Source organism: Micromonas commoda, chromosome 4 (assembly GCF_000090985.2).
Source record: "Micromonas commoda chromosome 4, complete sequence".
Lineage (NCBI taxonomy): Eukaryota > Viridiplantae > Chlorophyta > Mamiellophyceae > Mamiellales > Mamiellaceae > Micromonas > Micromonas commoda.
In genome coordinates, this window is record NC_013041.1 from 1,366,090 (window position 1) to 1,390,571 (window position 24,482).

General features: G+C 66.0%; 13 protein-coding genes across 13 annotated transcripts; 8 read left to right on the forward strand and 5 right to left on the reverse strand.

Moving 5' to 3' along the window:
* Nucleotides 1-406: 406 nt before the first annotated feature.
* MICPUN_80447 (predicted protein) lies at nucleotides 407-1,594 on the forward strand (the record flags this gene model as incomplete). The annotated part of the gene is made up of 1 exon (XM_002501468.1): nucleotides 407-1,594. One exon carries the CDS (start codon nucleotides 407-409, stop codon nucleotides 1,592-1,594), a length of 1,188 nt encoding a protein of 395 aa, XP_002501514.1.
* Nucleotides 1,595-1,867: 273 nt separating this feature from the next.
* On the reverse strand, nucleotides 1,868-2,599 carry MICPUN_58146 (predicted protein; the record flags this gene model as incomplete). The annotated part of the gene is made up of 1 exon (XM_002501870.1): nucleotides 1,868-2,599. One exon carries the CDS (start codon nucleotides 2,597-2,599, stop codon nucleotides 1,913-1,915), a length of 687 nt encoding a protein of 228 aa, XP_002501916.1. The 3' UTR covers nucleotides 1,868-1,912.
* Nucleotides 2,600-3,272: 673 nt separating this feature from the next.
* On the forward strand, nucleotides 3,273-4,283 carry MICPUN_80539 (predicted protein; the record flags this gene model as incomplete). The annotated part of the gene is made up of 1 exon (XM_002501469.1): nucleotides 3,273-4,283. A coding segment is annotated over one exon (1,011 nt), but the record flags the coding sequence as incomplete, so codon positions are not given.
* Nucleotides 4,284-4,324: 41 nt separating this feature from the next.
* Nucleotides 4,325-7,218, reverse strand: MICPUN_58148 (methionyl-tRNA synthetase; the record flags this gene model as incomplete). The annotated part of the gene is made up of 1 exon (XM_002501871.1): nucleotides 4,325-7,218. The coding sequence occupies one exon, from the start codon at nucleotides 7,216-7,218 to the stop codon at nucleotides 4,423-4,425; it is 2,796 nt and encodes a 931-aa protein (XP_002501917.1). The 3' UTR covers nucleotides 4,325-4,422.
* A 396-nt stretch (nucleotides 7,219-7,614) lies between these two features.
* RAB7 (ras-related gtp-binding protein) lies at nucleotides 7,615-8,717 on the forward strand. The gene is made up of 2 exons (XM_002501470.1): nucleotides 7,615-7,697; nucleotides 8,057-8,717. The coding sequence occupies exons 1-2, from the start codon at nucleotides 7,645-7,647 to the stop codon at nucleotides 8,622-8,624; spliced, it is 621 nt and encodes a 206-aa protein (XP_002501516.1). The 5' UTR covers nucleotides 7,615-7,644; the 3' UTR covers nucleotides 8,625-8,717.
* Nucleotides 8,718-8,952: 235 nt separating this feature from the next.
* On the forward strand, nucleotides 8,953-10,010 carry FAS-ELIP (early light induced protein-like with fasciclin domain, chloroplast precursor). Its single transcript, XM_002501471.1, has one exon. It carries the CDS (start codon nucleotides 8,979-8,981, stop codon nucleotides 9,888-9,890), a length of 912 nt encoding a protein of 303 aa, XP_002501517.1. The 5' UTR covers nucleotides 8,953-8,978; the 3' UTR covers nucleotides 9,891-10,010.
* Nucleotides 10,011-10,159: 149 nt separating this feature from the next.
* MICPUN_58151 (predicted protein) lies at nucleotides 10,160-10,718 on the forward strand (the record flags this gene model as incomplete). The annotated part of the gene is made up of 2 exons (XM_002501472.1): nucleotides 10,160-10,480; nucleotides 10,554-10,718. 2 exons carry the CDS (start codon nucleotides 10,160-10,162, stop codon nucleotides 10,716-10,718), a joined length of 486 nt encoding a protein of 161 aa, XP_002501518.1.
* A 108-nt stretch (nucleotides 10,719-10,826) lies between these two features.
* On the forward strand, nucleotides 10,827-12,206 carry MICPUN_58152 (predicted protein; the record flags this gene model as incomplete). Its single annotated transcript, XM_002501473.1, has 1 exon — nucleotides 10,827-12,206. One exon carries the CDS (start codon nucleotides 10,827-10,829, stop codon nucleotides 12,204-12,206), a length of 1,380 nt encoding a protein of 459 aa, XP_002501519.1.
* Nucleotides 12,207-12,291: 85 nt separating this feature from the next.
* Nucleotides 12,292-12,881, reverse strand: MICPUN_58153 (heat shock transcription factor; the record flags this gene model as incomplete). The annotated part of the gene is made up of 2 exons (XM_002501872.1): nucleotides 12,292-12,634; nucleotides 12,805-12,881. The coding sequence occupies 2 exons, from the start codon at nucleotides 12,879-12,881 to the stop codon at nucleotides 12,292-12,294; spliced, it is 420 nt and encodes a 139-aa protein (XP_002501918.1).
* A 360-nt stretch (nucleotides 12,882-13,241) lies between these two features.
* MICPUN_58154 (predicted protein) lies at nucleotides 13,242-14,813 on the forward strand (the record flags this gene model as incomplete). The annotated part of the gene is made up of 1 exon (XM_002501474.1): nucleotides 13,242-14,813. One exon carries the CDS (start codon nucleotides 13,242-13,244, stop codon nucleotides 14,811-14,813), a length of 1,572 nt encoding a protein of 523 aa, XP_002501520.1.
* Nucleotides 14,814-14,825: 12 nt separating this feature from the next.
* MSH3 (DNA mismatch repair protein MSH3) lies at nucleotides 14,826-18,494 on the reverse strand (the record flags this gene model as incomplete). The annotated part of the gene is made up of 1 exon (XM_002501873.1): nucleotides 14,826-18,494. One exon carries the CDS (start codon nucleotides 18,492-18,494, stop codon nucleotides 14,892-14,894), a length of 3,603 nt encoding a protein of 1,200 aa, XP_002501919.1. The 3' UTR covers nucleotides 14,826-14,891.
* A 1,195-nt stretch (nucleotides 18,495-19,689) lies between these two features.
* MICPUN_66767 (predicted protein) lies at nucleotides 19,690-21,021 on the forward strand (the record flags this gene model as incomplete). The annotated part of the gene is made up of 2 exons (XM_002501475.1): nucleotides 19,690-19,880; nucleotides 19,944-21,021. Coding segments are annotated over 2 exons (1,269 nt in total), but the record flags the coding sequence as incomplete, so codon positions are not given.
* A 1,047-nt stretch (nucleotides 21,022-22,068) lies between these two features.
* Nucleotides 22,069-24,077, reverse strand: MICPUN_58157 (predicted protein; the record flags this gene model as incomplete). The annotated part of the gene is made up of 2 exons (XM_002501874.1): nucleotides 22,069-23,642; nucleotides 23,741-24,077. 2 exons carry the CDS (start codon nucleotides 24,075-24,077, stop codon nucleotides 22,069-22,071), a joined length of 1,911 nt encoding a protein of 636 aa, XP_002501920.1.
* Nucleotides 24,078-24,482: the final 405 nt, after the last annotated feature.

The window sequence follows — 24,482 nt, forward strand, 5'->3', positions numbered from 1 at the left end:
AGGCGTCGCGCGCGTCGACTCCGCGTCATTTCCTTTCGCGTTTCCGTCGGAGCGTTTTTCCGGGCGAGGCGCTCACAACTCGCCGCGCCGCCGCGGCATGGCTCCTGAGGGTAAGCGACAGCGCGCGATGTACAGCGACCCGATGGAGGTTGGCGTGTTCAACCTCGAGGAGATCCTCGCGCAGCTTCCCCCCGAGGAGCGCAAGGACTTCGGCGCCAACCTGCCGCCGATACGCTGCGAGCCGCGGGAGCCGGACGACCCCGTGTACGTCGAGGCTGAGAAGGTCTTCGCCGAGCTCCCGCCGCCCAAGCCGCACCAGGCGAAGCAGGGCTGGTCGCGCGACTGGTCCCAGGTGTGGCTGGAGCACGACCAGCAGATCATCGACGTCGCCCACGACCACGAGCGCATGAACGAGGGCAAGTCGCCGAAGACGTGCATCGAGCCCTTCAAGAAGTTCGAGGAGGTGAACGAGCACGGCGGCAGGCTGCAGTGGTTCGACCTGACGGGCGGTCCGACCGTCTGCCTCGCCAAGCAACGCGCGCGCGAGGAGCAGGACGAGCACGCCTTCAAGGTCCTCAAGGAGACGCGCGAGAAGCGCCAGCGCGAGATCAAGGCGTCGCTCCCGGACGTGACGCGCATCCCGGACTACCCCACCGGCCTCCTCAAGACCAAGCGGGGAGACGAAAAGATCCCGCTGATTGGACTGGGCACGTGGAAGTCCGAGCCCGGCAAGGTCAAGGCCGCCGTCGTCGAGGCCCTCAAGTCCGGCTACCTCCACGTGGACTGCGCCAGCGTGTACGAGAACGAGGGCGAGGTCGGCGAGGCTTTCCAGGAGGTTTTCGAGAAGACCCAGCTGGAGCGCGAGGAGGTCTTCGTGACCAGCAAGCTGTGGAACACCGACCACGCTCCGGACCGCGTGGAGGCTGCGCTGAAGAAGTCGCTCAAGCTGCTCAGGCTCGATTACCTGGACCTGTACCTGATGCACTGGCCGGTCACCGGCAACAAGGGCAGCGATGTCGTCTCACCGTCCATCTTGGACACGTGGAAAGCCATGGAGGACCTCGTCGAACGAGGATTCGTCAAGGCCATCGGCGTGAGCAACTTCAGCGAGAAAAAAATCCGCGACTTGCTCGGCCACGCAGACGTGCCCATCAGCGTGTGCCAGGTGGAGTGTCACCCGTACTGGCCCCAGCGCGACCTCGTCCGCTTCTGCCATCGAAACGACATCCACTTCACCGCGTACTCCCCGCTCGGTTCCCCGGACAGCGCGGCGATGTTCAAGCGCGAGACGCCCGAGCTGATGAAGGATCCGGTCATCGTCGGCGTGTCCGTTCGCACGGGCCGCAACGTCGGCCAAGTCCTTCTCAAGTGGGCGCTGCAGCGCAGGCCGACGTGCAGCGTGCTGCCCAAGTCGTCGAGCCCGTCGCGGATCCGGGGTAACCTGGACGTGCTGACGTGTACGTGGCGGCTGAGTGACAACGACCTCGACGCCATCGACGCCGTCTCCCGTCGGTGCCGAATGGTCGATGGGTCGTTTTGGCTGTCGCCCGACGGGCCGTACAAGACACTGGAGGACCTGTGGGACGGTCCGTGACGGCGCTCGGTGTCGTCGTCGTCGTCGTTTCGATGCGCCCGGCGTCGAGGGTTTCATCCGGGCCTGACTCTCGTGGGTTCAACATCCGCAATATGGATTCAACATCCATATTGTAGTACTTGTAGCCAGGCTGAGTGCTTTTTCGACATCGCATATTGCCCAATCTCCGCTGGGATCAGGGATCCGAACCCACAAGAGCCAGGCTGAACCGCGACGCCGGTCGCCTCGAGACGGTTGTAACGTCATCGCGTTTCACTTTCACGACGCCTTAACTCGTTCGTTCGACTCTCCTCCATCGTACAAGTACAACGCCTAATCTTATCGACTCTTTCCCATCGACTTTCGCATCAGCAGCCGTCCCCGCCACCCGAGTATCCCCGGGTCGACCCCCACCACGTCGTACCCCTCGTCCCTGTACAGCCGCACCACCCCGGGTTTTTTCAGCGCCACGTGCAGGTACATCCACGGTTGCCTCATGTCCCGCGCGAACTCCTCCGCGGCGGCGAGCATGGCCCTCCCGAGTCCCTCCCCCCGCTCCGCCTCTGTCACCGTGAGGTCGCTCAGGTACCCGCTATCCGTCGGCGGGGAAAGCGACGTGAACCGGCGCCTGGTGGCTCCGTCGAAGGACACGCCGACGGTGGCGACGATCGGGCCGTACGCGACGCTCTTCTCCTCGGACCAGGAGCTCATCGGCGCGTCCTCCGCGGCGTCGTCCGCGTCTACGTCGCACCGCGCGGGCGCCTCCACGCCGTCGGCGCAATCTTCCCTTATCCTCTCCCTCGTCCGATCCCTGGGCGCCCGGAGCCGGCCCACGAGGTAGGTACCCTGCGGGAACGCCGGGACCGCGCCTCCGAGGTACACCAGCAGCGTCTTCCTCTCCAGCGGGAACCCCGCCATGCCGCTTCCCAGGAGTAAGTCCGCCACCGCGGGCACGTCGTCCTTCGTGAAAGCGGAGCACACCAGCACGTATCCGGCGAACTTGCCGGTGGTGACCGGGACCTCCATCGTCCATCCCACGTCGGGCAGCGACGACGATCCGCTCGACACGACCGGATCGTCCGCGAAGGGATCGATGCGCGCGGTCCGTTGGCCGCCGCCGCCGAAGAGGCGCGCGACGTGCCGCGAGCGTCGTCCGCGACGATGAAGTTGTTGCTCGACGGCGCGGCGACCGGACGTGCCGAGATGCGCGGTCGACGCGCGCGCGCCGGGCGATGCGACCCGCGATGAGATCGTTGCGGTCATCGCGCTCGCGACCATCTCCGATTCCCTCGCGTCGACGTTCCTAGCTGACCACGAATGCGCCGTGGCGGTGTGACCACGTCCTCCTTTATCTTCGATCTCGGGCCTCTCGTTTCCGGATATGAAGAGGAGGCAAGTTTTCGGTGTCAGCACTTCGTGGGGCGCGAGGCCGGTGGGTGGGAGATGACGACGGTTTGGGAGCCCGACCTCGACGAGCTGCTCGCGCGTGTCGCCGAGATGGAGGGCGCGGATGACGTCGAGGCTAATGTCGAGGCGGATGATGGCGATGGGGCGAACCAGGGCACGAAGCGGAAGAGAGCCCCTTACACAAAGGGGCCATGCGAGCACGGGGTGAAGTATCGGTCGCAATGCAAGGTGTGCGGTGCTTGTCCTCACGGTCGTCAGCGCTCTCAGTGCAAGGAGTGCGGTGGTGCGTCAATCTGCCAGCACGGTCGTCAGCGCTCTAAGTGCAAGGAGTGCGGCGGGTCCGGAATCTGCGAGCACGGTCGAATACGCTCTACATGCAAGGAGTGCGGCGGGTCTGGAATCTGCGAGCACAGTCGTGAGCGCTCACAGTGCAAGGAGTGCGGCGGGGCTTCAATCTGCGAGCACGGTCGTCGCCGCTCACAGTGCAAGGAGTGCGGCGGGGGATCAATATGCGCGCACGGTCGTATGCGCTCTACGTGCAAAGAGTGCGGTGGGTCTCGAATCTGCGAGCACGGTCGTATACGCTCTAGCTGCAAGGAGTGCGGCGGTGCATCAATCTGCGAGCACGATCGTATGCGCTCTACGTGCAAAGAGTGCGGCGGGGGATCAATATGCGCGCACGGTCGTATGCGCTCTACGTGCAAAGAGTGCGGCGGGGGATCAATATGCGCGCACGGTCGTGTACGCTCTAAGTGCAAGGAGTGCGGCGGGTCTCAAATCTGCGAGCACGGCCGTCAGCGCTCTAAGTGTAAGGAGTGCGGTGGGGGCTCAATCTGCGAGCACGGTCGTATGCGCTCTACGTGCAAAGAGTGCGGCGGGGGATCAATATGCGCGCACGGTCGTATGCGCTCTACGTGCAAAGAGTGCGGCGGGGGATCAATATGCGCGCACGGTCGTGTACGCTCTAAGTGCAAGGAGTGCGGCGGGTCTCAAATCTGCGAGCACGGCCGTCAGCGCTCTGAGTGTAAGGAGTGCGGTGGGGGCTCAATCTGCGAGCACGGTCGTGTACGCTCTAAGTGCAAGGAGTGCGGTGGGGGCTCAATCTGCGAGCACGGTCGTGTACGCTCTAAGTGCAAGGAGTGCGGTGGGGGCTCATTCTGCGAGCACGGTCGTGAGCGCAGATACTGTAAGGAGTGCGGTGGGTCTGGAATCTGCGAGCACGGTCGTGTACGCTCTAAGTGCAAGGAGTGCGCCCAGCGCCGCGAGCGCGAGTAGTCAACAGTTGTATCGACATTTATCCTGAGCCGAGGAATGTGCGTCCATCGGCGCGATCTCGATTTCGTTCGCAGAAAATCGCAGGCGAGCGTAAGATTACTCGCGTCACATTGATAACGTAATAATTAGGCTGACCACGACGCGTCCCTCGCATCCCCCCGCTTGTTTCACCTGATGGTCCCCGCGGTGAGCGTGGCGAGCCTGCACGCCCCGCCGCTCGTCCCGAACGCGGCGCCCTTGTACGAAGCCTCCCCGGATGGCGTCACCGAAAAGTCCGGCGCCACGTTCTCGAAAACCTTCTTCTTCGGGTTCAACACGTCGTCCGCCTCGCCCGCGAACCCCTCGCACTGGACGCGCTCGCCGTTGGGCACCCCCTCCGGCGGCGTCACGAGCTCCACCTTCCCGTCCGGGCCGGTGCCGCAGAGGACCATCGCGGCGGACTCCACTCCGCGCATCTTGGAGGGCTTCATGTTCGCCACCACCACGACCCTGGCGCCCATCATCTGATCCTCCGGGACGTGCTCGACGAGGCCCGAGACCACCTGCTTGGTGCCGAGTGCCGGGCCGAGGTCGATGGCCTCGACGTAGAGCTTCTCAGCCTCGGGGTGGCGGGCAACCTTGGTCACGGTGCCGACCACGATGTTGAGGCGGGAGACGTCCACGGGCGCGTTGGCCGGAACCTCCTTCTTCTTCGGCTTCGGCGCGTCGGCAGCCTTCTTTCCCTTGGCATCCCCGCCTTTGGCACCCTCGGCACCCTTGTCGGCACCCTTGTCGGCACCCTCGACCTCGTGCTTCGCGAAGAGGATGTCCCCGACGGACACCGCCGTGCCGGGGGCGAGGTTCTCGGAGCGCTTCAGTTTCCACGCGGGAACCGCGGGCGTGCCGAGCTTCTCGAAGATGGCGTCGCAGGCGTCCGGGATGAACGGCGCGAGGAAGTGCGCGGCGGCGTACACGGCCTCGAGCGTGGACCTGATGATCACCGCCTTGCGCTCCGCGGCGCCGTCGCCCTTGACCGCCCAGGGCGCGGAATCGGTGAGGTACTTGTTGGTATCTTTCATGGCGTTGATGGCGAGCTCGCAGCACCGCTGAACCTCCAGGTTGCTCATCGCCTGCTCGCTCTGCACGCGCAGGAGGTTGACGTCGAAGACCTTCTCCGGGACGCAGTCGGGAACGACGCCGCCGCAGTTTTTGTTGCACAGGTTCGTCGCGCGGTGCACCAGGTTACCCATCACGTCCGCCAGGTCAGAGTTGTGCACGTACACGAGGTTACTCTCGCTGAACGGCACGTCGCTGCCGTACACGGCGTTGCGCATGAGGTAGTACCTGAACGTATCGGACGAGTACCTGGTGAGCTGATCCATGGGATCGACGACGTTGCCGATCGATTTGGACATCTTCTGACCATCCGCGGCTGTGACGAATCCGTGACCAAAGACGGTTTTCGGCAGCGGCAGCCCCGCGGACCACAGCATGCACGGCCAGATCACGCAGTGGAACCAGATGATGTCCTTACCGATGATGTGAACGGACGCGGGCCACATGCCGTCGCCATTGGGCTTTTGCGGCCAACCCGTGCCGGTGAGGTAGTTGGTCAGCGCGTCGAACCAAACGTACATGACGTGGCCCGGGGCGTCGGGCACCGGGATGCCCCAGTCGAACGTCGTCCTGGACACGGACAGGTCCCTGAGCTCGTCCTCGCGGAGCCTCGCGAGGATCTCGTTGCGCCTGCGCGTGGGCTGGATGAACGCCGGGTTCTTCTCGATGTGCTCGATGAGCCGCGACTGGTACCTCGACTGGCGGAAGAAATAGGACTCCTCCTTCATCTTCTTGAGGGGCTTGCCGCTGACGGGGTCGAGGTAGTTGGCAGCCGCGGCGTCCGTCTCCGTCACGAACGTCTCCTCGCGGACGTTGTACCATCCCTCGTAGGTGTCCAGGTAGATGTCCCCGTTCGCTTTGGACATCTCGAACAGTTTCCGGCAAGCCGCCTTGTGACTCTCCGACGTCGTCCGGTTGTACACGTCGTTGCTCACCTTCGTCTTCGCGTTGAGCGTCTGGAACGCGTTGACGTACTTATCGCACAGCTCGATGGGCGCGCACCCCGCCGTCTCCGCGGCTTCGGCGATCTTCTGCCCGTGCTCGTCGGAACCCGTCTGGAACAACACGTCGCGGCCGTAGCGCCGGTGATACCGAGCGATGCAATCGGCGGAGATGGCTTCGTACGCGTGACCCATGTGCGGCGCTCCGTTTGCGTAGTTGATGGCGGTGGTGATGCAAAACTTCTCGCCGCTCGGATCTGTCGGTGGCGCGTTGGCCGCTGCGGCGAGGACCATCGCCTGGCCGTCCTGCGCGCAGAGCGACGCCGCGGTCGTCGCGGACGCTCGCGACGACGACGCGCCGGCGATGAACGAAGCCGTCTCTCCGCACCGAGCGAACCACGCGGCGACGCGCGGGACGGTGCCGTCGAGGGCGTCGAGACCGACGACGCCCGCGGCGCGCTCTTCGCCGAGGACGGGGAAGAGCGCGGAGTAGACGACGACGTCAGCGAGCGACGGCGCGTCGCCGCCCGCGATGAACGCGAAAGTCGAGCTCGTCGCGGAAAGGTGCGGCTCGAGGACGTTCGCGAGGAGCGTTAAGAGCGAGGCGCCGTCGTTGGACGCGCACGCGACGGCGACGGCGGGGGCGAGCGCGGTCGCCTCCCACTCGCACCATCTCTCCGTCGCCCATCGCGCGGGTCCCGCGGGCGCGAGGGCTTTGGACGCGCCGAGGTACCGGGCGATGGCGTTGGGCTCGGAGATTTTCATCTTCTTGTCGTCGACGTCGAGCGCGACGGGGGATCCGCCGTGGCCCTCCGCGCCCTTCGCCATGGGGACGAACTTGAGCTCCGCGCCGGAGATGGCGGCGGCGATGAAAGCCTTCATCGCCCGGGGGTCCGCGCCGCGGCACGCGAGGTTCATGGGAGCCATCGGGGTCGGGAAGATGGCGACGGGACGGGGCTCGAGGCGCGTCGAGGTTTCGATTGATCGGCCGAGCGCGACGCTTTTCTTCGCGGCGGCGGCTGGGGCCTTTGGAGGCGGTGCGGGCGCCGGGGCGGGCCGCGCGGGGGCTGGAGCGGGTGCGGGCGCAGCGACGGGGCTCGCCGGGGCGGGGGTACTCGGCGGCGCCGGCTTAGGCTCGCTCGAGCCTTTGTTGCCCATCGAAGTGGGAGGGGAGGGGCGCTCGAAGCGACGGAACCTGTCGAGAGGGGCGAGGCGTGAAGCGAAGAAAATTGCAACCGACCGCGAAAGCTCGACCGCGAGCCGGTGTTCAAGCACGCGAGAGCGTCGCGTCACCCGCGCGGTTCGGCACTTCGAAGCGCGTGACCCCGCGAGAGGTGAACGAGCGCCGCCGCCATGGCGTCTCGCAAACGTACCCTGCTGAAGGTCATCATCCTCGGAGACTCCGGGTGCGTCCCCGCCGCGTTCGCGCCGCGTTCGCGCCGCGTTCGCGCGCGCCTCGCCTCGCGCCATTTTATTTTCTCCTCCGAGTTCAAGATTTGGTGTTACGCGCGATCGGGGGTGGGGGACCCGCGCGCAGCCTCGGGACCGCGCCCGCGTCCCGGCGCGACTCGCGTTGGGACCGAAACCCGCGTCGTCGGTGGACCCGCGGGACGAACCCGCGCGCTCCGGAGCGGGACCCCGCCGCACGCCGACCGACCAACGCCCCGGCCCCACCGCCTTCGTCTCCCGCCCATTTATTTTTTCTCGCGATGCAACAACGCCCCGAGTTCGCTGACCCGTCCTCCCGCCGACCCCCGCGACGCAGCGTCGGCAAGACGAGCCTGATGAACCAGTACGTCAACAGGAAGTTCAGCAAGCAGTACAAGGCTACGATCGGCGCCGATTTCCTCACCAAAGAGGTGCAGGTTGACGATCGACTCGTCACCATGCAGATCTGGGACACCGCGGGCCAGGAGCGGTTCCAGTCCTTGGGCGTCGCCTTCTACCGCGGCGCGGACTGCTGCGTCCTGGTCCACGACGTCAACACCGCGAAGACGTTCGATAACCTCGAGAACTGGCGCGACGAGTTCCTCATCCAGGCGTCGCCGAACGATCCCGATAACTTTCCATTTGTCGTGCTCGGGAACAAGACGGATGTCGACGGAGGCGCGTCCCGCGTCGTGAGCGAGAAGAAGGCCAAGAGCTGGTGCACCTCCAAGGGCAACGGTGACATCCCGTACTTCGAGACGAGCGCCAAGGAGGACGTCAACGTGGAGGAGGCGTTCGCGTGCATCGCGAGGAACGCGCTGAAGAACGAGGCGGAGGAGGAGATCTACCTCCCAGACACCGTGGACGTGAACCAGGGCGCCGCGAAGAAGGGCGGGTGCTGCTGATTGATTGTTTATGTATGCCGATGTGTGCCGGGTGTGGCGTCGCGGACGACGGGACGGACGGACTCTGATGTAATCTGATTCAACCTCACGTTCACGGGACGCATCGAGCGAGAGATGACGTCGTCGCGTCACACGCCGCGTCTGCGGAAAAATACTCCATTTTCTGCACGCTCGATTTTTTTATTTCCTCGCCGGTTCGTGACTGGCTGCCGTACGGCCGGTGCACCTCGAAATCTGATTGGTCCGCGAGCCAGACCGCACGGAGGCCTCAACTTTTTTATCCCTATCCGATCCCTCGAAGCGGCGCGGCGAGCCATTACCTTCGACGCGTCGCGAGATATCCGACAGAGGACGATGGCCTGCACCGCCACCCGCGTCTCCACCTTCGCTAAGGCGTCCACCCGCGCCCGCGGCGGCACCCTGCGCCGCCAGGTGTCCACCGCCGCCCCCGTCACCGCCAAGGCTGCCCTCCTCGGCGACGACCTCAGCATCCTGAGCGCGGCGGTCGAGAAGGCTGAGCTCACCGGCGCGCTCACCGGCGACAAGCCCCTCACCGTCTTCGCGCCCACCGACGCCGCGTTCGCTCAGGTCTGCGAGGACCTCCAGCTGTCCAAGGAGGAGGTACTCGGCCTCGAGTCCCTCGCGGATATCCTCACCTACCACGTCGTCGACGGCACCGTCACCTCCGCCGATCTGAAAGATGGCGAGGTCCCAACCCTGAACGAGCGCTTCGCGCTCGACGTCGTCGGAACCACCGTGAACGGCGCCAACATCGTCAAGGCGGACGACACGATCGGCAACCTCACCGTGCACCGCGTGGACCAGGTCATGTTCCCGCCCTGGTCCGCCCCGGCCAAGGTGCTCACGCCGCAGCAGGTACTCGCGTTTGAGGGGTGGGCGCCCGAGGTGATCAACGGCCGACTCGCCATGCTCGGCTTTCTCACCGCGGTCGTCCAGGAGATCGCCACCGGCCAGAGCTTCACCGAGCAGCTCGGCGCCAACTTCGGCATCTTCGCCGCGCAGGTCCAGCTGTGGGCGTTCGCGTCGCTCGCGCCGGCGTTCAGCAGCAACGAGGGCTACACCGCGAACCCCTTCACGATGGACGACTCGAGGACGTGGAGGGAGGTCTTCAAGGGCGGCCCGTGGGGACCCGAGGCGAGGAAGATCTTCAACGCGCAGACGGAGCAGCTCAACGGGCGGGCGGCGATGGTGGGGATCGTCTCGCTCATCGCGGTGGAGGCCTTCATGGGTCACGCCCTCTTCTAAGTCGAAGCGGGGAGTTCCAGGACGGGACTCGCGAGAGGAGAGAATTTTTGGTTTTGGAGAGGGGCCCGGTTCAGGGTGGGCCCGCAGCACGGTTTTATCACAACGCAAGCACGCATTCGTAAATCCATCGGACGCGACGATAGGAAGAGGACGCCCGGCCATCACTTTGTCTTCTCGCGTTGCGTCCGGGCACACGCCTCTGCTCCTCGAGGGTTTTACAAGCCACAACCGCCTCGCGCGCCCCCTCCGCCTCTCACCACCCCGCGACCATGGAGGGCGACGCCTCAACGCGCTTCCCGCCGGACGACCGCATCCCCGACGTGCCCGCGAACGACCCGATCCCTTCCGGCGAGCTCATCGACGCGCGGTACTTCCTGTCGGGCTGGACGCTCGCTCGATACACCGAGAGGTTCAGGCGCGAGTCCGGCGACGGGGAGGCGTCGTCGGCGGACGACTTGGGCGACGGCGCGACACCCGTGGGATCCGGCGCGTTCGGGTGGACCGCGGAGGGCCCGCCCGGTCGTCGTCGCGCGCGTCGTCGCAGGCCGCGCGGCGTGCTCACGATACCCACGCGCGCGACAGTCGGGCAGGTGCGATATCGTCGTGGCCCCTCGGCTCTTCCCAGGTTCTGACGCTCGTCGCCCCTGACCTCTCCGCACCAAGGCTCTGCGCGATCTCGCCGCCGCGGACGTGCTCGCCGCGCCCGCCGTGGACGCCGCCACGGGCGAGTACGCCGGGTGGATCAGCGTCGGCTCCTTGCTCGAGCAGATACTCGGCGCGATGTACCCCGCGCTCCTTGACCCGGAGTTCGTATCACAGGCAGGGTGAAGTTTCTTCAACGTGTTTTTCTTTCAATGACGGTAGCGTTGATGCAAAATTTGGCTTCTATCGAGCCTTCATCATCGCCCTGTTTTGTCCTTGTTCATATATGACAAAATGGCCAAACGCCGAGAAACAGGGCGATGCGAGGCGAAACAGAAACACGGAAGACGCTTCACCCCGCGCGTTCGTTCGGTCCGTGCACCCTACCTTCCGGAAGACGTGGAAGCGTACGCCGACGAGCTCGCCCCAAACTCGCCCGCGCCCAGAACCAAACGCGACGTCATCGACGCCCACGCGGTCGCCCACGCGGAGGACGCATGGCGCGCAATCGTCGCGCCGGGTGACGACGGTGACGCGTGCTACCTCGGCTTCGCGGACACCACGTTACTCGATTTCGTCAGCAGAGGCCTCGATAACAAGCCCGAGAAACGCGTCGGAGATTTTGAACCGTCGCACCGCATCGCCGTCTTCACCGAACCCGAATCCACCGGCGCGGACGGCAACGCACCGCACAGCTCGAGCGACGACGAGGACGACGACGACGAGCGCCTTCCCGACATGCGACCGCGTTGGGTCAGCGTCGTGTCGCAGCTCGACGTCCTCGACCTGATGGTGGCCGACCCCGACGCGCTGGGAAGTTTCCCGAGGACGGCGACGATGGAGTCGCTGGGGTTCACGCGGGGGACGTTCGCCGTCGCCGCGGTCTCGTCCGAATTTTTCGTCGCCGGGTGCTTCGCGGTGATGCACAACCTCGGGGTGAGCGGGTTGGCGGTGGTGGATCGGCGCGGGAGGTTCATGATCGGGTCGATATCGGCGTCCGATGTCCGCAGGACGTCGTCGGCGGCGGACCTGGCGGATGCGCTGGGCTCGAGCGCGGGTGAGTTTCTGCGCGACCGGGTGTGGTCCAAAGTGCCAGGCAGGGGAAGAATCAACGCCATGCAAAGCACCATTTCAAATCATCGTCTTCTACGGCGGGTTTTACCTCGAACCTATCAGTCATCTTCCCGTAAGCTTCACCTTCGTGGAGAGCTCACGGGACGACGTGTTCGGGAAATGAAAAAACTTTACAGGCTTCCTCTTTATCCCATCCATGACGTTGCTTCTTACCCCCTGTCTTTTTTTTGGGAACGTGACCCTACTTCCCGGCGGACCTCCGAGACCGCTCGTTCCAAATCTCCCCGTCGAACCCTCCCCTCGCGCCTACGCGACGAGCTCCGAGTCCCTCGAGCGGCTGAGCGAATCGCCGACGGGCGATCCCGCCTGGCGCTCTCGTTGCGTCTCCGTCCCGCCCGACGCCAGCCTCCTGAGAGTGATGACGGTGATGTCCGAGGCGAGGACGCACCGGGCGTACGTCGCGAGTTCGCCGAACTCGCGTCCGGTGGGCGTGGTGACGCTGACGGACGTCATGCGAATATTCGCGGTGGATTCGACGGCGGAGGAGGGCGACTCGGGTCTGACTTGGTGAGCTGGCGAGCGCGGCGAGACGAAAATTGATACAATCACAGCGTTCGCTACGTTCACTAGCTAGAATGGCGGTATCGCTAATATGCGGCGGCGTTTTGGGCGTTTGAACGGATCGTCAGGCTCTCACGATCGCGGGCGGCTTCCCAGCCGTGCTCGTGTCTTTGCGGTACCGTCCGTAGTTTTCCTTCCGCCGCACCCGCGCGAGCTCCGTCTCGTCGGCGCCCCTGACGAACCCCTCGTGCTCGAACTCCAGCTTGTGCGCGTCCGGCTTTTTGAACCCGTAGTTGGCCAGCTCGCGGTGGAAGTTGCCCATGTTCACCATGAAGGACAAGCCCGGAAGGACGCCGGCGAGATTTCGCTCAAACTTTTCCTCGTCGGTGATGACGAACGATCGTCCGTCTTTCGCCCACCTGACGTAATCCCTGCGCTTCGGGTCGTCCACCATGTCGTGCAGCTTCCTGTGGATGACGATAGGCGCGCGGAGGGGCACGCGATGGGTGAGTAAGCGTCGCGAAGGGCGTATCGGCGTGGGTGTTGAGCCGGAATCGCATCGAACAGTCGGCGGTGGCGAAAATAATAAAGATGATGATTTTTTTGGCGACCGGACGCGCGTCTGAAGGGCACTCACGATACGAACGGCGACACCTTGTCGGCGCCGAACGCGAAGATGTTATAGTTGGGACGTATCGTCGTATCGGCGCCCATGGTTCGCGTCCGATGACGACGGGGCGCGCGCGTGCACGAGTGGCTCGCGGTGGCCCGAACCTTTTGGCGAAAAAGGCGTTTGCCACTTCGTCCAAATTGGTGCGGGTCCAGTCTAAAAACCCACACACGAGCCAGAGCCGAATTGGCGCCAGATTTCTGACTGGCTGGCAGTCGACGTGGCGCCACATCTGCGCCTCGCGAGCCACAAATCCCGCCGAGCCGCGAATCGGGGAGTTGCCGACCCGTGCCCTCCGGATGGTGGGACATCCGACATGGTGACCGTTTCTGACCCAGGACGATGACCTGGCGCCATATCCGCAAGCGCGAGTGTGTGTCATCCCGCCGAAGCAGGCGAGTCGGATGTCTTCGGTCGCGTTCCGCGTGTCGTTCCCGGCGCCTTCCGCGTCCTGCAGGGCGCAACAGAGGCGAGGCGATGCGTCCACGTCCCGCGCGAGGGGTCCCGCGCGCGTCGCGCCGTCCACCGGCTCCCGCCGAGTGGATATAAATCCCTCCGTGGGTGGATACCGCTGCGGTGGGAGCGACCGGCGGGTCCGCATAGCGCGATGGGTTCCGCATCGCAAGCGCGACGCCGCCGCGGACGACGCGAGCGCCGACGTGCGCGCGGCGGACTCTCCCAACGGAAAGGTGTCGACTTCCGACCCCGACGCCGCCGCCGCGCGCGCGACGGCGGAGTGGGAGGAGGCGCAGGAGAAGGTGGACAGATTCTTCCTCGAGCCGGAGGCCGATCCGGAATCGACGCGCGCCGAGGCGAAGCGCCTCGTCGAGGAGCTCCTACTCGCCAAGGAGGCCGAGATCCGACTGAAGAAGGAGAAGGAAGACATCGCGGCGCGAGCCGCCGCGAACGAGGCGCTCCTCGCCGAGGAGACCCGGGCGCTCCTCGACCAGCAGCGGGTCGCGGTCCAGGAGATCATCGAAGAAGCCGAGTCGGAGGCGGAGGATGCCGAACTCGACGAGCTACTCGCCACCGTCGAGGAGGAGGTGCGGGAGCTCGAGGAGGAACTCGCGGAAACGTTGGGCGCCGTGGAGACGGACGACGTCCTGCACGAGGTGGAAGAGGTCGCCACGGAAGCCGCCGCGTTCGTGGCGGAGCCCGAGGCGGCGAACGCGCTCGAGGGGGCGGCGGCGCCGTCCGCGGCCACCGACGTAGTCGCCCCGGGGAAGACCGAACCTCCCACGACGTTGGCCGATCCGACGCCGACGAAGAAGCCGCGCAAGTGGGTCGTGGCGGACGTGAACCTCGCCGCGGCCGCCAAGGCTGCGGGCATGGACGAGAAGAAATTCGCAAAGAAATTTGCCAAGAAGATGAAGCGAAAGCGGCAGCTCCGCGCGGGCGACAAGCTCGCGTCCATCTCGACCAAGTACCGCGCGTTCAACCAGGCCGAGTACCTCTTCGTCAGGCTGTCTCTGTTCATGTCGAGCGGGTTCGTGCTGCTCGGCGTGTGCGCCACGCTCATGCTGGGCTCGTTGCTGTTCACCATGGGGGTCAAGGAGGTCATCTTCGAGGGTGTCATGGCGTGGGTGCACTTCAATCCGGTGGAGCTGGTCACCGCGGCTGTCGGCGCGCTGGACAGGTTCTTGCTCGGCATGGTGTGCCTGGTGTTCGGTCTCGGATCGTTCGAGCTCTTCCTGTCCAGGACCAAGTTCAACCAGGGCGACCTGCAGAAGCCGGCGTGGCTCAGGATCAGTAGCATCGACGATCTGGAGCACAAGGTTGGCCAGATCATCGTCGCGATCATGGTGGTGAACCTGCTGGAGATGTCGCTGCACATGAGCTACCACAAGCCGCTGGAGCTGGTGTACGCGGCGGCTTGCGCGCTGCTGAGCGCGGGGGCGCTGGCGGTGCTGCACTGGTCGCACGCGAACAAGCACGGCGACGACCACGGTAACGGGTCCCCGAGCTCGGCGCACTGACGAGAAATGTTTGTGAAATTGTATCAACGTCTTTTGAAATCGAAGATTCCCCGCAAATCAATCGTAACACACACACACTCAGCTCGCGTCCGTCGCGTCCATCGCCGCGAGCACCTTCGCCTGCGCCCTCCTGATGATCTCCGCTCCCTCCTCGGGCGTCGCCGCGGCGAGCGCCGCGTCCATCGCCGCCGCCGCCTCCTCCGCGAGGCGTATCGTCTCCCGCGATCGCCTCTCCACTTCTTCCGGCCCGAACCTCGCGACGTCGCGGGCCATCGCCCTGGCCGCCACCGCCTCTTCCATCTCCCTCGCCTTTGACGCGGCGGCGGCGACGACGTCGGCGGGAACACCCGCCATCCTCGCCACGTTCAAGCCGTATGACCTGTGCGCGACGCCGGGCGTGAGCCGGTACAGAAACTCGATCCTGCCGGCACCTCCTTCGGCACCCCCGTTTTCGTCGTTTTCGTCCACTTCCACGTAGCTGGGGTACTGCGTGTCGCAGTGCTTCCGGTGTTTCCGAGCGAGATCCCTGGCCACGTCCGGGTAGTGCGTCACGAACAAACACATGGGCTTCAAGTCGGAGATGATGTAATCGAGCGTAGCGTGCGCCACGGCGACGCCGTCGTGCGTGCTGGTTCCCCGCCCGAGCTCGTCCAGAACCACGAGCGACTTTTCCGTCGCCGAGCGCAGAATGGAGGAACACTCGGACATCTCCTCGAGAAACGTGGACGATCCCATCGCGAGGTTATCGCTCGCGCCCATGCGGGTGTACACGCCGTCGAGCACGGTGAGCTCCGCGACGGTAGCCGGAACGTACGAGCCCATCTGCGCCATGAGCGCGAGCAGCGCCGTCTGCCGTATGAAGCAGGACTTGCCGCCCATGTTGGGACCGGTGATGACGAGCGCGCGAACCGCGTCGTTGCGCAAATCCACCGAGTTGGGGACGAAGGAGCCGGGATCGAGGACAGCCTCCAGCGTGGGGTGCCGCCCGTCCACGAATCGAATCGTCGGCGGGTGGCCATCCGGCAGAAGCGTCGGCTTGACGTACCCGTCCAGTCGAGCCACGGACGCGAGTGAGGCGAGGGCGTCGAGCCCCGCCGCCGCCCGCGTCGCCGCCCTGAGCTCCAGAAACGCGCCCGCGGCGTCGTCTGCGAGGAACCCGCGCCACGCCGCGGCGCAAGCGGCGGAGTGACGCTCCCTGGATTGCTCGAGCGTCGCGGCGGCGTCGAGTACCTCGGGCGGGTGGTACCTGACCACCTTCTTGCTCTTGTTGGTGCTCACGCGGATCCAGTTTGTGGGAATTCCCGGGAGGGTATCCGGGAGCTCGATGAGGTGCTCAACCTGGCTGCTCCCCTGCCTCACCGACGTGTACGTCAGCCTCGGGGTCAGCTGCAGACCGCCTTTGCCGCCCGCCTGGGGTTTGCCGCCTCCCTTGGAGTTGTCGATTATCTTCTGGCGGAGCGCCGGGAGCAAATCCTGCAGCGCCCTCTCCGCCGACGCCACCGCCTCCCTCGTCCGTTCCAACTGCGGAAATTTGACCGGGTCCGGGAGCAACACCGTCGCCGCGGTCGCCCTCCCCGCGCGCGCCGCCTCGACGTCCACGCGGGACAGCAGCTCGTCGCACGTGTGAACCACCGCGGGATCGCACGCGGCGGCGAGCAGCTCTCTCGTCAAACCAGTCCTTCCCAACGAGTCGCCGCCGGCGCTGACGATTTCCTTCGCGAACCCACCGACGGCGGAGAGAGCGGCGACGAGCTCCGCGGGCGTCGCGGTGCCGTGGAAGATGCGTCCCAGGTACCTCTCCACGTCCCCGCCGCCCTTTCCGCCCGCCCGGGCGCCGTGGTACTTGGCGAGGGACTCGAACACGGGCTCGAGCGCGCCCCCGGCGTCGGCCTCGGTCCGGAGTTCCTCGACGGCGTCCAGTCGCGTCCGGATGGCGTCCCCGTTCGTCAGGGGGTGCGAGACCCACCGTCGGATCGCCCTCGCTCCCGCGGCGGTTCGCGTGCCGTCGTCCAGGAGCCACAACAAGGACCCGCGGTGCTTGCCGTCTCGAGTTCGGAGCATCTCGAGCTGCCGGAGCACGTTGGGCGCGAGGTTCATCTCGCCGGCGGCGGACATCGGGCGGAACGTGGGCGCCAGGAGGAGCATGCCGTCCAGGCCGAACTGTCTCAGCCAGTCGAAGGCCACGGCGACGGCGCGCGTCGTCTGCTCCGGCAGGTTCAGCGCGTCGCCGACGTTATCCCCCGCGTCTTCTCCGACGTTACCCCCGGCCGGCGTCGCCCCCACGCCGCCGGACCGGCCCCCCGACCTAGCCGCAAACTCCGCCGTCGCAGCCGCCACCGCCGCCGCGGCTCCCCCGTCTTCGTAACCGCTCCCCCTCGCCACCCTCTCCACCCTCACGCCGCTGGTGCTGCCGCCGTACATCGCGTCGATCATCTTCGACGTCGCGGATGACACCGGCTCGACCACGAGCACCTCCTGCGGCGAGGTCAGGATGAGCCTGGCCTCCAGACCGGGTCGCATCCGGGTGTCGACAAACTCGTCGTGTCGCACGTCGCCGGTGCTCGCGTCAATCGCCGCGACGCCTATTCGCGTCCCGCGATCTGAACCGTCGTCGTTCTCGTCTCCCGGTCTCTCCGCGACGCAGAGCAGGTACGCGGACGTCCTCCCGTCCTGCGCCGCCGCGCTCTCGCCCTCGTCGTTCGTCGAAGTCTCCGAGGCGATGGCCACTCCCGCTTCGAGCGTGCTCCGGGTGTAGAGGCCGACGAGTCTTCGCTCAAACACCCCGGATTTACCCCCCTCCGTCTCCCCCGCCGCTTTCAGCGCGGCCGTCTCCGTCTGACGGATCACGCCCACCTTGTGACCGGCGTCGACGAGCCGCCTGACGTATATGTGGAGCCTGGGCACGGGCACGGACGCGGTGAGGTAGAGCCGGTCCTTCGGATGGTACGCGAATATGTTCAGCACTTTAGACGCAATCTCCGCGTCCTCGCCGTAGAAGTGGAACTTGTACCCGACCTCTATGAGCAGGAGGACCCCGGGGTGGTCGGCTTTGCATTTCTTGACCTGCTCCTCGAGCGGCGTCAGCTTGACGCTCGCCGACGCCTTGCTCGTCGCGACCTTGCCGGCCCGCCGCCTCCTCGCGCCTCCTTCATCCGCGTCGTCCTGGCCGGCGTCCTCGTCCGCGCGTCGTCGTTCGTCGCCCTCTCCTCGTTCGTCGCCCCGCGGATCTCCGTCCTCTGCTTCCACGCCCGCTCGCTCGTACACGCGCCCTCCCTCCCTCGGGATGAATCTCCGTCCCAGCTTCTCCACGAACGCCGCGTGCCTGTCGGGGTCCGAAGGCCCGATGGCTTCGAGCATCTCCTCCGCGGACATGCGGGGAATCGCCGCATCCGTGGACGCCTTCACGGCTGTCCGCGGATCCGGCGTCTCGCTGGTATCGACGGCGTTCGCATCGTCGGCGCCTTCGTCCTCGCGGCGGCGCTTGGCGGCCGGCGTGGCCTCGGCGGTGGCGGTGGACGGTGACGCGTCGGGCGCACCATCGGAAGGTGCACCAGCCGACGCTCCTCCACCGGCGGGCGCCTTGGGTGGAGCCTTGAAGAAGAAGGACGTGATGGGCTTGCTCTTCGCCGTACCGCCCCCGGACTTTCCCGCGCCCCCGGGGCTCGGTCTCCCGCGCTTCATGCGCGCCCCTCGCTCGCGTGCCGATCTGATGACGAAGAGTATTTGTTGTTCAACGGAGCTGGCTTGGCAGCTTCGTTGGCGCTTGGCGCGCCTCTCATGAACCCTTGATCATCAAACCCCGATCTGCCAAAAGGAATTTTCCGTGGAGATGTTGTTGTGTTGCGAGGAGGTGGCTCGGAGGCTCCACATCGAGCTCGGGTGCGCACATCGACCCATCATGCCGGCCGCCGCGGTGACGGCCGGGGCGTCGCCGCGCCTTGGGTCGCCCCGGTGGTACCCCGGGCGCGGCGCGATGCGAACCCAGCCGCGGGCGAGCGTCGTCGCGGCCCGGAGCTTCGTCGTCTCGGGGCGCCAACGAACGACGACGAATCGCCGCCCGCCGCGCCCCGCCCTCTTCGCCCCGGGCTTCACCGGCCGCCTCGCACCGAGGGCATCGCGACTTCGCCTCGTGGCGGCCTCGGGCATCTCGGGGTCCGAGGCAGCGGACGAGATCTCGTCCTCGTCCTCGTCCTCATCCTCGTCCTCGTCCCCGTCCCCATCCTCGTCCTCGTCAGACGGCCATCCCCAGGCGGCGGAGCAAATGGAACAGCGACGACGCGAGGAGGACGCCGCGCGCGATCCGCTCGTCGAGGCGGAGCGCGCGCTCGAGGAACTCGGCGAAGAGCACGCCGCCGCCGCCGAGGATGCCGCCGAGGACGCCGTCGCGGACGCGGCGCCGTCCGCATCGGCCGACGAGGTCATCCTGACCACCGACGACGACGGCAACGTCCGTTTCAAGCAGCTGGACAAGCGCATCGTGGTGCGAAACCTCCTCCGGCGAATGCGCGGCAAGGAGGACATGTCCGCGCGGGAGATGGCGGAGTGGACCGAGCGGAACGAGGCCAAAATCGCCGCCAAGGCTGCGAAGAAAGTCGCCAAGCAGAGGAACGCGGCGAACAAAAAACCCGGCCTCGTCGCTCGCATCAAGGCGACAGTCGCCGGCGGCGGCGGCGGGGAAGGGGGCCGGCGAAAGAAGGGCGCGCTGAGACGCGATGCGTTCGACAGGGAGCTCAGGGGCGAGTTCGACAAGGCCAAGCTGGAGAGCTTCTTCAAGCGTCGGCCGGGGCAGGTGGCGGCGAGGCTGGCGGCTGTGCTCCGGGTCGCCGCCCGGTTAATCCGGCTCTGGAGGCGGGAGGACTCGCTGCCCCCCGAGCAACGCACGAGGAGCGAGCAGCTCAGGGCGGCGCTCAGCGGCCTCGGCCCCGTCTTTGTCAAGATCGGCCAGACGCTGTCGCAGAGGCCGGATCTCATAGGCGAGGAGGCGGCGGATGCGCTCAAGTCTCTGCAGATGCAAAACGCTCCTTTTCCGGATGAAGTCGCGTGGAGGACCATCGCGGAGGATCTTCAGTTCGACGGCCCGCTCGCGCCGAACCACCCGTCGCAGTCGACGTGCGAAGACCCGGACGCGAGGCCGCTGTTTAAAGAGTTCACGGACGGCCCGATCGCCGCCGCGTCGTTGGGGCAGGTGTACAAGGCGGTCACGTGGGACGGGGTCGAGATGGCGGTCAAGGTGCAGCGCCCGCGCGTGATGCGACAGGTGGCGTTGGACTGGACCGTGTGGTCGTTGTGCCTCAGCGCCCTGAAGCGAGCGTGGGGGAGCAAGGCAAACCTGGCGGAGATCGCCGACGAGGTGGGCGTGGGGGTCTTCAAGGAGCTGGATTACGTCAACGAGGCGAGGAACATGGACGAGTTCAACGCCAAGCACAAGTGGCTCGGATTTGTGAGGGCGCCCAAGTGGTACCCGGAGTTCACCGGCGCACCCGGCACCGCGAAGGTGCTCGCCACCGAGTGGATCGACGGGAAGCAGATATCGGAGCTGCCCCCGGAGCAGCGGCTCGTGATGGCGCAGATGGCGGTCGAGGCGTGCGTGGCGCAGCTCACGTACACAGGGTTCGTCCACGCCGATCCCCACGAGGGTAACTTACTCTTAGACCAGAAGGACGGGAGCCTCGTCTTCCTCGACTTTGGTTTGGTGTCCACCGTGGAGGATAACATCATGGAGGGGTTCGCCAAGGGGATCCAGTGCATGATCGCCGGGGACTGGGTCGGCCTGGCGTACGTCTTCAGGGACGTGGGAATGTGCCCGCCGGATAACTTTTACCGAAAAGAAATCGTCCCGGGGGAAAAGTTCAAGAAACTTGTGGCGGTGTCGGCGGAGGAGATGGCGGCGGCGATCGACGAGGCGCTGTCGGGAGAGGAGGGCGGGCAGAGCCGGTTCGGCGCGCTCGCCACGGGTTTGGGCGCCATGAGCGGCACCTACAAGTTTCTCACCCCGCCGTACATCGTGCTCTTGGTTCGCACTTTCCTCACCCTCGAGGGCATCGCCGCGAAGGCTGATCCGGACTTTAACATCTACACCGCGAGCTTGCCCTACGCGATTCGCAGGGCGATGGCGCCGGCGACGCCCGAGGGGCGCAAGGCGATGCGCGCCGCGTTCCTCAACGAGCACGACAACTCCGTCAGGTGGGAAAGAATCACCGAGCTCGTCGGCGGCGGCAAAGCCTCGGGCTCGGGCGACGAGACCTTCGACGTCGCCTCCAAGACGGAGGAGGAGATGGAAAACGAGATATTCGCGGACCTCGTGGCTGGAGCCTCGTCGTCCGCGGATTCCGACTCGGACGTCTCCCTCGACGAGGCGGAGGCGGCGATGATCGCGCCGATGGCTCAAGCCGCCGACGCGATGCTCGCCGAGGTGATGGACACCGCCGCCGCCGCCGCCGCGTCCGACAGGAAGGAGAGGGAGGGCATCGTGAAAGACGCCGTCGGGTCGCCCGTGATGGCCGGCGTCGATGGCGCAGAAGATAAGGGACGCGGGCCGGGTCGCGAGGCGGACGGGCGCATGACCATCTCGCGAAAGGAAAGAGGGGCGCCGCGAACGCCGGAGGAGACTTTCGGCGGCGATCCCAACGAGCTCATCGCGCGGCGGTCGCAGGCGGTGGTGTCGCGACTTATCGGCGCGAGGGACGGCGCCGCGCTGCGAAGGGTGGCGAACGACGCAAACTCGGTGTCTCTGGCCATGTACATGACCTCGCCGGAGGCTAAGCCGCTGTGGGCCGCGGGGTCGGCGCAGCTCACTCGCGTCGCGAAGGATTTCTTCGGGGTTCGGAAGGAGGAACGCGAGCGCGCGAGGGCTTTCGATGGGAAGGAGGGGAAAGATGCCTGGCCCGAGTCGGAGGAGGCGCGCGCGATTCGCGCCAGGGAGGAAAAGACGCAGCGCAAGGCGATTGCGGTCATCGCCCTGGGTCACCTGAAGCGACTGTGGAGCGGCGGGCCGCGGGGTTGGGCGCTTCTCTTCCAGTTGGCGCTCATCACCGCGAGAATGTCGGCGCTGGCGCTGGTGCAGACGGCGTTCGCGGGGATGGGCGAGATTGCGGAGACGTTTTTAAAGTTTTTGTGGAGCGTCGCGACGGCTCCGGTGAGGTTCGTGACCAAAAACGGCGCCGGCGCTGGAGACGACGCGGAAGCCGGTGTCGACAAACGATGAGGTTCAACCGAAAGTCGGTAGACTGTGTAAAACAACTATGATAGACTATTTTCATGTCACCTTTTGGGCCCTGTCCATCTCCTTCTTCCTGTCCTTGATCGCCTTGGCCATCTCGCCGTCGGCGCCGTAGTCGTGCTCCAGGATCCACTGCATCTGCTGACCGTTCATGACAGTCACCGTGAGGTCCGTCTTGGCGCGCACGTTCGCGCCTCTTCTACCCCCGACCCACCTGTTCTTCACCCTGATCAGCGTTCGCATCAGCATGAAGGCGTCCACCGGCGATTCGCGGCCGCCGCTCTCGCCCTTCGGCATCCCCGAGTCGCTCCGCGACCCCGGCGGAGTTCCGTGTCCGGCGACGAAATCCACGCTGAGCTTTTTGGGCTCGTCGGCGCCATCCGCCCCCTCTTCTCTGAGCTTAACCCCCATCTCCCCGATGAACTGGCCGGCGCCGCGCTCGGCGACGATGACCTCCTTCCCGTCAACCTCGATCACCACCTCGCACAGACCCTCCTTGATGAGGTACACCTCCTTGGCGCGCTCGCCTTTTCGTATGAGCAAATCACCAGCTCGGAGCACCCTCGTCTCCAGGGCGCCGCCGAGCTTGCTCTCGGCCGCGCGCGCGGTGCGGCTCTTCGCGAGCGAGCGGGACGTGACACCCCCCGCGAGCTTCCCCGCGTGCCGCCTGATCCACCGGTGACCCAACGCCTCCGGCGCCGTCAGCCGCTGCACCTTGTCCACGCAGAGCAAGCCGTCGAGAAGCGACCTGGCCTCCGTCGTCATCGGCACCGCGGGCTCGTGATAGTCCCCGCGACCGATGCGACGGAACGAGGCGAGCTGGTCGTCCTCGTCGAAGGGCAGCTCGGTGCACAGCATCGCGTACAGGATGACACCCGCGGCCCACATGTCCACGGCGGGGGTGTAGGGCTGACCGCTGATCACCTCGGGAGCGACGTAGGCGGGAGTGCCGCACTGATCCGCCATCTTGGACCGCGCCGTCTTCATCTTCTTCGCCAGGCCAAAGTCCGCGATGCGCAGCGACTTGAGGTCGTCCCTTCTGGCGAAGATTATGTTCTCGAGCTTCAAGTCCCGGTGCGTGATGGACCGGTCGTGGATGTCGCGCATGCCCTCGAGGAGCTCCTTCATGACCCTCGCGGCGTTGCCCTCCTCCATGCCCCCGTACTCCATCAGCAGGTCGAGCAGGTCGCCGCCCTCGAGAAGTTCCATGACCACGTACACGTGGTCGCTCGTCTGGTAAAAGTCGTACACCTTCACCGCGTTTTTGGCTTTGTTCACGCTGATGGTGATGCGGATCTCCTCGGCGATCTCTTCCAGGCTCATGGCGTCGCCGCCCGACCCCGATCCGCCTTTCCCGCCCGCGTCCTTGTCGCCGCCGACGTTCGCGGTGACGTTCATGATCTTGACCGCGTATCTGCGTCCCGTTCGGCGGTGCGTCGCGAGCTTCACGACGGCGAAACCGCCCGTGCCCAGGGTCTTCTCCAGGGCGAAATCTCGCACGATCGCGGTGACGATCCCGCCCGTCGCGGGATCCCGCAGCGCTGGGCCCTCCGTGAACGTCTCGTTGGGAAGGTCGCCGGGTCCGATGCTCTCGAACGCCTTGGACGCCTCTGCGGTTCGAAAGGTTGAGAGGAGAGCTGCTCAGGTTTCGGGGTCGATCGCGGGGGCGGGATTCGTCGGTTTCGGGGCATCGGCGATCCGGGCGCACCTCTGCTGTCCTTCTCCGCCAGTCCCTTGGTGTGGTTGTACACACGCTTGAACGAGTTAAAATTCACCGTCCCGTTCGCGTCGCATCCGCACTCGCGCATGGCGGTCGCCACCTCGGCGGCCCATTCGTCGTCGCCCGCGCCGTCCGGCCTCGCGCCGAACCTCGCGAGCGCCTCGGCGACCACGCCTCCCGAGATGCGCCCCTTCCCGTCCGGGTCGTACAGGGAGAAGCAGTCGCGCGCCTCCCAGAAGCGATGCTCGTACCGCTCGACCAGGTCGTAGGCATCGACGACATCGCCCACGTGGGATTCCTCCTCGGGGATGGCGAAGGAAACCATCGCCGAGTGCGCCGCGCGCCGCTCTGAGCTCTGCGCCGGCACCGTGATGGAAAACGTGGATGAAGACGAGGCGCACGAGTTGGGAGCATCACGTGTTCCGTTTTCGACGTAACGTCACCTACTGACAGGATCACCGTCGCGATCAATCCCACACCCGCTCGTCTCTCCTCGCGTCGTTTCCTACCTCATCTTGTGGAGCTGCGACGCCGTCTGAAACATCCCACCCGCCGGCGCCGCGCCCACCCCGGCCGACGCCAGCTGTGCGCCCTGCTCGCGCTCCCGCCTGCGAGCCTCAAACTCCGCCTTTTTCTTCGCCGCGAGCTCGAGCCTCTGCTCCCGCGTCATCACCGGCGGCTTGGCCGCCGCGATCTCAATTGAAATCGAGACACCGAGCTCCGCGGACGC